Source organism: Pseudochaenichthys georgianus, chromosome 11 (genome assembly GCF_902827115.2).
Source record: "Pseudochaenichthys georgianus chromosome 11, fPseGeo1.2, whole genome shotgun sequence".
NCBI classification, from domain to species: domain Eukaryota; kingdom Metazoa; phylum Chordata; class Actinopteri; order Perciformes; family Channichthyidae; genus Pseudochaenichthys; species Pseudochaenichthys georgianus.
Window position 1 is genome coordinate 10732095 of NC_047513.1, and position 14769 is coordinate 10746863.

General features: G+C 39.2%; 1 protein-coding gene across 1 annotated transcript; it reads left to right on the forward strand.

Moving 5' to 3' along the window:
- Positions 1-326: 326 nt before the first annotated feature.
- Positions 327-12790, forward strand: LOC117455322 (solute carrier family 2, facilitated glucose transporter member 3-like). Its single transcript, XM_034094779.2, has 8 exons — positions 327-471; positions 2974-3214; positions 4265-4427; positions 5465-5652; positions 6466-6570; positions 6659-6757; positions 7315-7518; positions 8119-12790. The coding sequence occupies exons 1-8, from the start codon at positions 425-427 to the stop codon at positions 8422-8424; spliced, it is 1353 nt and encodes a 450-aa protein (XP_033950670.2). The 5' UTR covers positions 327-424; the 3' UTR covers positions 8425-12790.
- The last annotated feature ends 1979 nt before the right edge of the window (positions 12791-14769 follow it).

Sequence of the window (14769 nt, forward strand, 5' to 3'; positions counted from 1 at the left end):
AATACAGGGGTGAAGATGAAGATTTTCAGAACTACCAGTACACCACGTTTAGATCTTTCTTTAGGACCATGATATGTACTTTGTTTGCTAGTTTGAAAGTTGAGTTACTCCTAGAAATAAGTGGATACATTTTGAAAATGTTTCATCATATCTGTCCATTGAGTATGTTTGTAAGCTTAAGAGACAGGCTAGCCGTTTTCTTCTTGCTTTCATGCTAAGCTATGCTAATCGACCTCTGGCAACCTTGGTGTGTTTCTTTCCTTAAATACATCCAATGTTTTTCTATTAATTAATCTGTCCCTGCCATCAGAAACTACGATCTTTCTTCAACGATACATGGGTCGAGCGTTATGGCGAGCCCATCACCCCCGGGGTCTGTACCATCGTCTGGAGTGTCTCCGTCGCCATCTTCAGTGTGGGCGGTATGGTGGGCTCCTTCAGCGTGGGCGTCATGGCGAACCGGTTTGGAAGGTAGGAACGAATTTTCAACTATATAAGCAGCTTGTGTGAACACTTTGGTAATGAGAAACTTAACCTGTTCTTGGCACATTGTAAGTGTAATGCACAGGTAGAAATTGTAATTTTTAAGGGTTTTTAACTTTTTATACATATTCAATGACAATTTGAACACTTTGGGTGTGTTGATTGTCCTTTAATGGCTTTGTTTATTTCCTGTGTGACTCAGCTGTACTGTCAAAAGCCATTAGTCCTAATGGAGTTTATGAAGCGCGTCTGTTTTGAGCCCACTGCTTGGCCCTAATGTTCCCCAGAGTTTTGCGTAATGTCCATCTGAATCTGACCCTGAGCATCAAAGCACAATGCTATTGCCTTTCTATGGTGAGACTGTTGTTTTGATGACTGCCATAAATGGGTTTTCCACAAGTTTTTTTGAAATGTGGTATTCATTTGGCCTGTTGTTTCCACAAATAAAGTGGTATGATTTGTAGAAATAAGTCTTTAGCTTTAAAGGGAAATCCACTTCCTTCCAATTAGCTTAGCTAAGCATACATACTTACACCTAGCCTGTTCATGTATCTTCGTTTCTGTTTGTGTGAGACTAAACAAAAGCAACATAGTGTGTTAATAAGTACGATTTTGATGAATTGGTAAGCTTTTAAAAATATATATTTTAGTTTAACCTTGGAGATTCATGCTAGCTGTTCCTCTGTGCAGAAGCTAGCCGCCTCTCACTTTAGCTCCACACTTAAAACCAGACGTGCAATTTCAATTGGTGTTTTCATCTACTTATCCGAAAAGGTGCAAATAAACCTAATTCCAGACATTTAAGGTATGTATAATAGTACTAGGTGGGACCAAGTCATTGTTTTGCAAGTCCGAGTCAAGTCTCAAGTCTTTGCGCTCAAGTCCGAGTCAAGTCTCAAGTCAGGTTGGGCAAGTTCAAGTCAAGTCCAAGTCACGTAACGTGTGTTTTTCTATTTTGAGAGGGATCAGTAAGGTAAGGCTACCGTGACGGTTTGATTCAGAAGGACTTTAATGTATAAGATCCCTGATGTTAAGGTGACCAGAATGTTTATTTCCACTGTGTACGACATGTTATAAGGGACCCACAATCTATCTTTATGCCAGGGATAATGTGCAGCCAGGCGGTCTCTATGGGGAAAAGAACACCTGCATCTAGATCCCTCTGCAGGTGGTACTTTAACAATATTTTGATGCTAATACTTTTCTACTTTTACTTGTAACATTTTGAATGCAGGACTTTTTATTGTAACCGAGTATTCCTAGTTCCTACACTCTGGTGCTTGTACTCAAGTACAATATCTGAACTTCTCCCACCTCTGACAGTACATCCTGAGTGGTTACCAAATAAAGGTAACCAAAAAAGGTTATTTTCATTTTACAAATCCTGTACTCAGCTTTGCTTTCTCCAATATCATTGAAAAGCAGCCAGATGCTGCTTCTTTTTTCGGTTTTCGCTAATTTCTTGACTTTTTCCAATCCGTCTCCCCGTCACTCTGTGCAGCTGGCCTGTACCACTACACCTTCTGTGCCCCCCACCCTTATTTCACATAATGGTATGATCCTAGTGTGTCCTTGCATATGATTGGCCGCTTGGTGGCCCGCTAAATAAAGTCCCTCCCCTGCCTGCAAGGATTCTCAGCAAGAGTATGAGCGGCTGAAGATTCTACTCTCCCAGACGGAAGTCTTTTCTTCTAGCGGCAGCTCGCGATCGGCGTGTTGGAGACCTCTGAATTAAATGATCAAGTCACCTCAAGTCAGAAGGCTCGAGTCCAAGTCAAGTCCCGAGTCATTGGTGTTCAAGTCCAAGTCGAGTCGCAAGTGTTTTGTGATTTTGTCAAGTCGAGTCTCAAGTCATCAAATTGGTGACTCGATTCTGACTCGAGTCCAAGTCATGTGACTCGAGTCCACACCTAGCTACTATGGTGTAGCTATAAACAAAAACAAAACTCAAACCACAATTTACAATAAAAATGGTTAACAGAAAACACAAGAAAACCCGGCGATTTCATGATATATTTTATCTTGACACTCAAAGTCATTCACAAATAAACCCACATTTGTTTGACCTGCAATTTGGACCAAGAACTATCTGTCGATGAACTAATTAGATGGGAGAGAGAATCCCTCAGATAATCAATAAACTTGTCAATCTTCCTTAACCAAAAACCTCTCAATTATGTAACTTTTTTTTTTTTTTAATTATATATTTTTTATATTTTTTATTATATCATAACTTAGTACTTTTTAATGCATGTAACATACATTAAGCTGTCACTCTGTGGCTTTTTTCTTTCTGCTGTAACTTCGCAAATGTCCCCTCTATGGGACTAATAAAGGTATTCTGATTCTGATTCTGCTCACCCCACCAACAACCTCCCTTCCTCTATTGTCATTCAAATCACTAAGCTACAAACATTTAAATGACCATGCTGTTAGAAGAACTGTTAGCTAAACAAAGCTAATGCTCTCTCTCCTCCTCTTATTCCCCAGGCGTCGCTCCATGTTCCTGGTGAACATTCTAGCGGTGATCGGCGGCCTCCTCATGGGCTTCTCCACCATCTGCTCCTCCTATGAGATGGTGATCGCCGGTCGCCTGGTCATCGGCCTGTTCTGCGGGCTCTTTACCGGTCTGACTCCCATGTACGTGGGCGAGGTGTCACCAACTCCACTACGAGGGGCCTTCGGGACTCTTCACCAGCTCGGTGTGGTAGTGGGCATCCTCATCGCTCAGGTCAGCAGGAGGTTTCCTAACATACATCACATTTATAGGAACGCTTAATTGACATTAAAAAAGAAACATATTTTTCCTCTTACATTTAGGGCTATTTAAAAATCCTAAAGAGATGTTCCGTAGTAGTTGAAATATTGGCCGTAGAGATGTCTGTCTTCTCCTGAATATAATGGAACTATACTTTTCAAATTAGATTTGAGAAAAGAAGATCCTTCTGCACGGTGATATGGTTGGAACGTTTGGTTTAGTAGAACAACACTAGTTCCTATATGAAACACATGAAACACAACAACGTACGTAGATCATCTTGAGTAACCAAGTCACAATTTCTGGAAAGAAACATAGCTGTTGAGTTTTTTCAAATGCATGCTTTTTGTGCTTTGAGCATCACAAGCCAAGTGCCATCTAGTTTTTTTATATTTGATAAAAGGCAGACATCTTTAAAGCTGATATACTCAACACCCGGCAAGATGCACAAAGTCTAAATATTGAATGGCCTACAGCAGGGGTGTCAAACTCAATTTAATCGCGGGCCATAATAGCATTATGGTTGCACTCAAAAGGCTGGTGGTAACTATATAAATATACATATAAAAATATATAATATATATAAAATAATGTATTATATGACATTATTGCCTCTCAATTGGATTATTATCGGATAGGGTAATAACTTAGTAATTAACTACGTCTGAAACCAGAAGTCCAGGGCAAATAATTGCAAGTTTCTTCAGTGCATGTCACAAAACGAGATGCATTGTGGGACATGTAGTTTATGGGCAACCTGCTTCTGTAAAGTGACATGTAACCGTATTATATTCTTTGCAAGCTCTTGCGGGGCACATTAAATGAAGTCGCGGGCCGGATTTGGCCCCCGGGCCTTGAGTTTGACACCCCTGGCCTACAGTATAAGCTGTTTAGTTATCTTCAACATCTTAATATGTAAGCAACTTATGTGTGTTTGTCAATACGTTTAACAGTGTTGCCTGCTAATCGATTATTTAGCTATGCTGAAATTCTGACCCAGCTTTTGTGCCCCTTGGTGTTTAGGTCTTCGGGCTGGAGGGTCTGCTGGGCTCAGCCAAGCTGTGGCCCCTGCTGCTGTCCCTCACCGTGGTCCCTGCTGTGCTGCAGTGCATCCTGCTGCCCTTCTGCCCTGAGAGCCCTCGCTTCCTGCTCATCAACCTTAAACAGGAGGAGCAGGCACGCAAAGGTACGCACTAATACTGACAAAACTTCAGCTTACAATATCACTTTTTTTACAAATGACGCAATGTCTATATTAACAAATACACCACTGCCGATACTGCTGGAACTACTGAAAATACTGTTAAAATTGTTTTAGAGAAAATGTATTTAATCTAAAAAAGAATGTCGATGGCATTCAAAGCTTTGTTAAAAGATCTGCTGAGAAAAGTGAGAAAAGCACGACAGAAGGATCGATTCAATAGAGAGATAGCATTAGTTGCAGGCAGGGGTGAATTGAGGTGAGTCTGGGCGATGTTTATCCTGCAGGAAGAAGAGTCCTTGAGCAGGCAGAAGGTTTTGGCCTCTGTTCAACACGCAGGCTGTCAGGGTCGTCTCTCAGGCGCTGACCCTCTTCCTCTTCACACCTCTCCTCTGACACAAACAAACACGAGGCTCATGAGAGCTGCATCATAGTGACTGCCTGCAGTTTGTGGTGCTTTCAACTAACCTAATACAGTTATGTGACATCTGTTGACATAATACATCTCCTTAAAGTCAACCTTTCAGTTGTTTCAATGCAGCAAATTAGTTTTTCAGCTCCCGGAGAAGATAAATAAGCTTGTTTAAGTTTCTCCTAACAACTGAACCAATTGCTTATATTATAATATTATAATTATGATGCATTATTCTCACTTTAATGTTAATGTTGCAGCTGGGGAAAGAGGGGGTTATTGTACATACTCTAATGTCAGTTCACCTATAATAAGCTCTATACTTATAATAATAATAAGCTAAAGTAGCTCTATAATTAATTAATTAATTATATTTTGTATTATTAATCCATATGTGTGAAGTAACAAGTTCAATATTTCTCTCAGAATTGTAGTTCAGTAGACGTGTTTAGAAGTACATATACAGTATATACTGTGTATGAAAATACTTAAATACAATGTAATGACCTTCATGGTTGTCAGAAGATTCTCACATGCGAACAGAGCATTTTTATATTCTCATCCTTAATGTGGAAGACAAAGACACATTGTGATTGTGTTGTGTTGACAGCGCTGGTGCGTCTGCGTGGCAGTGAGGATGTGAGTAAAGACATGCAGGAGATGAAGGAGGAGAGCGCCAAGATGGCCATGGAGAAGAAGGTCACCATCCCAGAGCTGTTCCGCTCCGCAGCGTACCGCCAGCCGCTGCTCATCGCCATCATGCTGCAGCTCTCCCAGCAGCTGTCAGGGATAAACGCTGTGAGAGACACACACACACACACGCACACACACACACACACACACACACACACACACACACACACACACACACACACACACACACACACACACACACACACACGCACACACACACACACACACACACACACACACACAGGGTTGTGTACAAATACACCATGTTACACTCTGGCAATATCTAATTGTTCTGTCATCATTTTTTTTCTTTTTAATTAACTTAATAAAATCCAGTTGTGCACTACTTTCTGTACATATAAGTTAATCAAAATCTATATTTGAATCCAGAATTCACCTGTTAAGCATTTATACTAATGTACTTAAGTGCCATTTTCTGCTACCTTTTACTTCAACCTTTAATATCTTAAGGATCTTAAATTACTCAAATCAGAACCACCCTTGCAAGCTTCAACTTAAAGCAATGAAAACTTTAAAACATCAACATTTGTAATCCAATAATATATACATTATTATAAAATGATATGAAATCAGAACAGTCCCTACACTACTTCTGCAGTAACACATTTTCCAGAATCATCTTTAACCAGACGAGGACTTTTGTTTTGAATTCACTTACTCACTTACTCACTTACTCGAATGCTGATTTGATCATTTAATCATTTAAAACTAAACTAGAACAAGATGCAACATTGACCAATTACTGTGTGTAACATTTTGTAACATGTTTTGCTTAAAGTTCTTACTGCAAGAAAAATGTGTGGATCCTTATTTGCAATGTGATATTATGATTGAACTTGGACTGTAATTGGAAAGGTTCATCGATGGTAAATAACTACTCTTCTCTGTGTCTCTTAGGTGTTCTACTACTCGACAGGCATCTTTGAGTCCGCCGGTGTGAAGCAGCCCATCTACGCCACCATCGGAGCCGGCATCGTCAACACCATCTTCACTGTCGTTTCTGTGAGTGACAGATTCAGTGTGTATGTCCCTGCATGTTTCAGTGTGTGTGTTCAGAGAGACATCACTGCCTCCTGTGTGTGTCCTGCAGCTCTTCCTGGTGGAGAAGGCGGGACGGAGGACTCTGCACCTCCTGGGATTGGCTGGAATGGCAATTAGCGCCGTACTGATGACCGTCTCCCTCCTGCTGGTGAGTGCAGCACTGTCAAAATCACAAATAATCTATGAATCCCTACAAGGAAAGGTTGTTACCTCACAGTTGATCCAATCTGAAAAATATATACTATTTATATACAAATTATATATTTTTTGACATCTAGAAATCTGTTTAACTTACGTTTAACATTATTTTTAAAGGCTATTTCTAAGCTTATATTGATGTCAAGTTAAGGAGTTATATTCAGGGTTCTGTCTAACCAACTGAATTAGTGACGCCAAAATATTTCACTGCAATGTAATGCAAATGGCACAGGATGTTTGTATGTATAATTCTGTTGGGTAGGAGCTGAACAGTGCCAACAAAGGAATAAAAAAGGTTTATGCGAGTTAAAGGAATTATTTCAGAAAGGTGGTGATTTTATTTTTAAGGTGGACGTTGTTTTATTTAGATTTATGTTAAGTTAAATAAATACTTCAATTATATTGTAATGACCTTACCATGTGTTAACATTAGTAGCAATTTCAGTTGTTTTCTTCATAGTATGTCATTGTTTTTCTGCCTCCCTTCCTCTCCCTCTGTCTGAGCAGAAGCACTATACTGTGATGAGCTACATGGCCATCGTGGCCGTCATGATGTTCGTGGCATTTTTTGAGCTGGGCCCCGGTCCAATCCCATGGTTCATTGTGGCCGAGCTGTTCTCCCAGGGGCCCCGCCCCGCCGCCATGGCTGTGGCCGGCTGCTGCAACTGGACGGCCAACTTCCTGGTTGGAATGAGCTTCCCCAAGCTAGTGGTAAGGGAGGGGCGGCCAACCCAGTTTGAACTGGTTTGGCTTTGTTTTAAACTAGGGTTATCATGATATAAGTATTGACAGTAACTGTGATGTATACAAAATGCCATCTTCAAAGCATGTTAAGTGTAATTGATTTGCTAAAAAAGAGAAAAATACACAATAAACAAAGCTAAAATGTATTTTGACTGATAGCTTTATTATTGCTGTTAAGATCATTTCTATAGATACTTCGATAATATTGTTATCTTGATTTATTTAGGCCACAATAAATATGAAGTGAATATCTGATATCAATACAGCCCTGTTTTATTTTACATTGTCTTATTTATTAATTACTTAACTTGTTTATTATTATGCTGTTGTTTTCGTTTATTCTATCTTTTTTCCTTTTCCATATTTTATAAAATATTCAAAATAGATCATTTTTATTTTTGTGTGTCCTTCAGAATATCCTTTTCTCTTTTCTTGGATTGAGCTCTTTCCTTCTCTATTTTTATAAATATATTTGTAAAGGTCATACTCACTATTACCATGAGAATTTAACATTTTGAATCCAGTATTTCTCTAAAACTCTGCCTCTCCTCTCTTCTCCCCATTTAGGAATGGTGCGGGCCTTGGGTCTTCCTCATTTTCACCGGCTTCCTCATCCTCTTTTTCATCTTCACCTTCATTAAAGTCCCGGAGACGAGGGGCAAGACCTTCGACGAAATCGCCCGCGAATTTGGCGGTCCGCCTCCAAACCTCTCCACTCCTGAGGGCCACCCTGCCAGCGCCAGCACCGCCACCACGGTGCCCGCCTCCCCGGTGAAGGAGAAGGTCCCGCTGGTGGAGGCTCCGGCAGCACCTACAGCTGAAAACACACCTCTTGAGGATAAATCAAAATCCACAGTGCAGGACAGTGTGTAGAGCGGCTTTAGATACGAGTTGTAGTGAGTAAGGGGGTTCAAATCAAGGAAGAATCACCGAGATTTAAAAAGTGCTGTAGTTAAATATCACACCTTCGATCAGTAAAAACGATACAATGCTATAATACAGAAGGACAGTATCATCAACTTATAGGCTTTGACCGGTAAAAGGGTCATACTTTCTGCTTCTTCTTTTTCTGTGACATTTCCTAGAATTCCTTCTTTTAAATACTCCCTTCCTTAACCGTGAAAGGGAAGCAGTCACTTTACAACACTGCAGATTAAATTAACTGTACATTCCTAGGGATTATTCATTAAAAAGGGTGAGTCTTTTTCAGGACGACACTTATCGAACACGGCAAACGTGGGCTGTGTAAAAGTAAGTTGTCTCTAAAAGTTGTTACGTTATGGTGTCCTGAAAAGATCCAGGTACATGTCCATCACTGCAGACTAGAGGCAGAGTGTGTTGACACTTCTCATACACTTCTGAGTTCAGGTCCATGGTGGTGGCATGGATCGCAAAGATGCACTTTTTTTAACTTTATATTCCTGTTTTAGGTGGATATTTTAGTGCAATAGTAAATAGTAGTTTACTTACTTTTGTCCATATTTTGTCTGTTAATTTGTGTTCATGTTTTTGGGAAGCCTTCCAAAATCACAGGTCTAAGAAGGGATTATTCAACCTTATGCTCTGCCTGCAGCTCCATACTACGAGCTGACAGGCTGGAGAACTTTTTAGCGATGCCAAAGTATTAAAACTATTTGCCAGCTGGTGAACACATGTAACCTCATATGTGTTGGCAGCATCCACAGGTCTCTAGTGTATTTATTCTGAATAGTAAATTGGTATTTGTAAACTGTAATCCAAAAGTTGATTTCAGATCAGAGCTTCCCTTGCTATCTTTAATGGTTCAACCAGGCTCAGTCTTGGATTTTGGTTATAGTAGGTGCTGAATGTATACAAATACACAACATGTACTCTTAACCAGATAATTTTGTTTAAAAAAAATCATTAAATTCTGATTGACAAGCCAATACTGTATATAGAGGCAAATAGATCTTTACTTGTTAAATCTTTTTGGACTGTGACCTGTGGATACAAACATGTAAGCTGATGTGTTTTACACAATTAGATTCCAATAGGGTAATGTGCAATGTATATTTTGTTGAAGAAAGATATCATATTTATTACCTTAGAAATTGATTTTTCTATAAAGTATATAATAGAAATACACTAAAGCTAATTTAGAATCGTAAGGCTTTCCAACTAGGACCTTTGGGATTAAAGCTAAATATTGCGCTACATCACATCACGTAAAATGATGTAAATCTTATGTGTTAGATGCACTTTGTTAACCTGAGAAGCAGCAAAGCGAGCATTAGAGCCACAATCAATAATGTATACAAGTACAAAATAAAACTATATTTACCTGGCCTAGCTGTTATTAAATTAAACACTGTAAGAGTCATATAAAATGTGCAATTAATAACGAAACTGCAGCTTTAACAATCTAGAGGCTGATCATGAAGAGAGGAAACTAAAGGGAAAGTGCTAATAATGTTTAAGCATAAGGTAATAATGTGTTACTGGAAGACCCACTTGTCATTGAAATTCAGTTCCTAATATGGTTAATTAATATGATTTTCTTTATTTCTCTTTTTCCACACAGGAAATCACTACTCCCTTGTTGTGTTCACCAGTCACATGTTATGACTGACAGCACGACATTACGTTAGTGTAGTTTCAAGGAAAGGTGCTAATGTTTTCACAGATTGAAGTTTTAGTTTCTCTATTTCTTTGAAGAAATAAGAAAAGATAGTTGCTTTCAAAAAAATGTATTATTAAAAGAAGAGAGGTAATAAGAAAAGTTATCTCAAATATTTCCAACTTCTGGCATTTAAGAAAAAGAAAAAAATGAAATCTGTCTTCAGAGCAAACTGGAAATTGTTTAAGAACGGAAACTACAGTCGGGCTTCAAGTAAAAAAAAATTAAATACATTTTAGAAAAAATAATTTTGGCATAAAACTCTGAGATGTGCTAAATGATTCCATGCTGACATGTTGCGTGATACTTCACAAAGAAAGTGTTTGCACTTTGTATGACATTTAAATTGAATGTGACTTTTGACACCTCAGTAAAGTGAGTGATGAGGAAGTACCGCTTTAGAAAATAATAAATAACCAAGTATTTGCTCCATATACCATTCAAACATCCTTGTTTGTTGTCTTTAGAGACTCAAAAGGAGAATCTTCCCATGTATTTCTGGCTTTATTGGACAGGCGCTTTCAACATTGTGACTCTGTCTGAAAAGTTATTGTAGCATCGTCAACCTTTTACATAAGTATGGATTCCCAACATTGTGCAGTATGTTTGGTGTATAAATGTATGACACAAAGTATATTTTCTATATTCTGTATTGATGATAATTCATGCTGCACTTTGCTTTTATTTATGTATGTATGTATTTTTTTTTGGCTACACTGGGAAGATATTTATCATGGCAAGTAATTCAAATGACTTTGACAGAGGTGTAACTAGTCAAGAGTGGACTGATAACCTGAAGATATGTCACTATTTTTTGAAGAAAAAAAGCAAGATAAATATCTCCTACCGTGATTGGAGAGTATATAATGGTCGGAGTCTTGGCTTTGTTGTGTATTGCTGTGTTTGTGGAAGATATAGTGACTTGCTGTGTTTGCACCGGGGGATGTGTGACGTACCCTCCTCACATGGCAGTGTTTAGTGTTGTATTCATGCAAGGTCCCGCTTCTATCCCTGGCTACACCTCGATGCTCCTATAGGACACTAACACTGATCTTTACCAAACCTGAGTCTAGTTTTGATTTAAAATGTTTCTATTAGCTTTCCCCATGTCGGGGTTGAGTCTTTCAGTCTTTCACAATTTAATTTACCTCCGAGATCTTTACTCTATCTCTGAGGTAAAATGTGGTTATCTCTGAAGAAACATTTAGGAATTGTGTAGAATAGGAAGTTTTAAATGTGCTAAAAATATGATTATTTTGACAAGAGGGGATGTTGCAGGTCATGGTGCAATCACACTTCCAACTTGCATTCTCTTGTTTAAACTATTGTGCAGATGTTAATATTATTTGTTTGTTGGTAAAACTGCACATTTACAAGTAAATCAGGGATTGAAAATGAATCCAATAGACTAAGCAGCATTAATTATCCCCAGGTTTTAACTGTTAAAGTAAAATAAAAGACAGCAGAATTCAGAGAAGTATGTGAAATCATTTGAAACAAACGAAGGGACCCAGGTGCTTGTCCCTAGCATTAGCCACCAAACACCTTTATGCACATGTGCAAATTCACAACCCTTCGCTCACTGTACAAAGATATAGGAGAATATATGTTTTCATTTGTAAATATGTATTTTTTAAAAGAGTATTTATATGTTGACCTGCTAGGTCATACGTGTGTTCTTCTTCTTATTTGTTTGGGGTGCACACGTTCATTTTGTTGAAGAAAGGGACAGATTTTAGTTGATTTAAGGTGAAAATCTCTTTGAACTAAGGCACATTTAAGATTATTTTGTGTGTGTGAACAAGATCACTAACTAACTTCTATCTATTTTATCTTCACGTGTTTTTAATCACTCAACCGCATGTTGTTTTCCTGTGTGCCTCATCAGATTAAACTCACAGCAGTAGATAGTAGTGAAGGTATGTCATGTTTCTCAGCTACCATCATGTCGTCCTTTTGGGTTCTTTAAAAAAGGGAATTGCCATAATGAGGCCTGCTGCCAAGATTGTCAAAAGCCAAGGAGTTATTTACAAACCAAGCAAATATTACGGGTCAACAAAGATCTGCAACAATATCCAAACCATTGCATATTGATAAATACCCATAAAATAAATCATGTACTTTCACAGGCTTACATCTGACTCGCATTGAGGTGCTTTGGCTAGGGTGTTCTTTGTTTTCTATTTTGTTTGGTCCTGAACTATGTTAATAATGTATTGTCTATACTGTATCATGTAATGTAAATCTGCTATTTGTGCCTCTCTGCAGCTCAACCTTCGCAGATTGTTATTCAATGTGTGTCACTGGAGTGATTTTAGACACAAACGATCATTGTCTTTAAGCTTGGCTAAGACAAGACTCCACTAATTGATACAGGATGTACTTACATGATTCTGTTAATGAGTTTTGTGTGATTAACCATGGCTAATGTGACGGTAATGAGCTGAGCAGATGACATTGTAGCTTCTGTGCTTTTCAGGCTTTTCAATATTTCCCTGTGTCACACCAGTGCTGCACCCCAGCTGTCTGTGTTTCACTTGTGTTTTTATTGTATATAACAGATATGATGTTGTTAAATAAAATATTCATCATGTAACGAGACTTGGTGTAATTGTTTAGTAAGATTTGTTTTCCCTTTAGGATAGTATACATTGAATTGAACATTAGTGATATAGAAGTATACTTAACAACAATTCTGAAATTATTTTAGGATGTTTGTTTACCAGATGCTTATACCAAATATGAGGAGTATAACAAAGGCATCCATAAATGTATACTGCATTTTTTATTTGAGGGCACTATCTAGACCAGTGGTTCCCAAACTGTTTGTGCCCAAGGCACACCAAAGGACAAGTAAAAATCTCAAGGCACACCTATTGTGCAAAATAGCCCTTATAACACGTGTTACAGTGTTGTAGTCAAGTCACCAATTCACGAGTCCAAGTCACCCTCGAGTCACCACTCTTCGAGTCCGAGTCCAAGTCCGAGTCACCAAGGGAGAGTCGTAGTCGAGTCCGAGTCCAAGTCCGAGTCACCCAAGGAGTGTCCAAGTCGAGTCCGAGTCCGAGTCATCATTACCTGTGTTCGAGTCCGAGTCCAATTCCGAGTCACTTAAGAAGAGTCCAAGTCAAGTCCGAGTCACAAGTCTTCATGTATTAATCTTCGTGGATATATGTTTTGAAATGTAGCTGCTCCTCTACATTGCTGTTATCCTGTCTATTGAACTGCTGTGAAGCGAGTTTGGCTACAATTCTTGTAATAGGTGCTATACAAATATAAAGCTTATTTCTAATATTCATATTATTATTATATATAAATAAACTATATTTAAAATGAGTTACCTTTTAGAGAAGTGATTATATTTGTATGCCAATATTTTCCTATGGTAAAGTTTTCGTTTTGCACTTTTATTTTGATAGTAATAAGATTGGGACTCTTATTTTGAAGGAACTTTTACGGGTTAAATCAGTTTACCGATAAAGATTTAGCCCCAGAAAGCACATGGCTACTTAGCATGCAAAATGATGTCATTATGCATGTTAAGTAGCCATGTGCTTTCGTGTTATCGGCTGAATCTTTATTTATTGATTAGATCACGTTACTCTGATGATAGTGTTCAAGACAGCCTATATGTCTGAACCATAGACTGTATGAACTCGACCCTTAGAGTAATGTGTTACAGAGCCTTCTCTTCTATATTGTTTCCACATAACGAGCATTTTGCGCTGCTCTTTTCCAATGTGGAAGCAGAATGTGTGAAAGCATACAGCACGATGCGGGGTGTGTCTGTAGACATCTCTAGACTGGAACAGCGGGACCCAGTACGTGAACTCGCCATACAGGATAGAGGACATCAGACTCCAGAGAAAATGTGCTCGAGTCCGAGTCCAAGTCGGAGCGTCAATGTACTAGTCGAGTCCGAATCATCGTGGGGGGGGGAATTCACGAGTCCGAGTCCAAGTCATCCTGTGCGAGAATTCACGAGTCCAAGTCCGAGTCGCGTCAATCAGTGCGCGAGAAAATCGGCACTCAAGTCCGACTCGAGTCCGAGTCCAGGACTCGAGTACTCCATCTCTGGCTCACTCTGTTGCGTCGGCGTGTTCTCCTGCGTGTTGGCCATGTGTTGCACTGGAACCAGACACCGCAAAGACTTCAGCCGAGCACGTACGAACTGCGCATGCGTAAGTGGCAATAACTCTCCTTACCAGCAGGCGGCGGTAGTGTGTATTCGTCATTCAAAACAGGCAACAACCGGAAGACAGAGAAGAAGAACAGACTGTGATATAAACAAACAACAAATAGCGTGTGCGGTAGCTCCACCTTAGCATGTGTTCTTTGCAGGTGCTTGTTGAGGTTTGACTGGTGTTTACAGCAGTGGATAACAGATTCTGGCCTGGACTCAGTTTGCACCTCACCGTCACATTCCTGTCTATTCTTCGGATGAACTCAAAATAATGGGCATACCTACCTCCACCCCTCGAGAGTTATCGCTGACTCAGCCATGTGTATGCAGCACTGTACGTGGAGATGTGGACGCGCAAGTCGCGCAGATTACGTACATATAAACCTACAAAGTACTG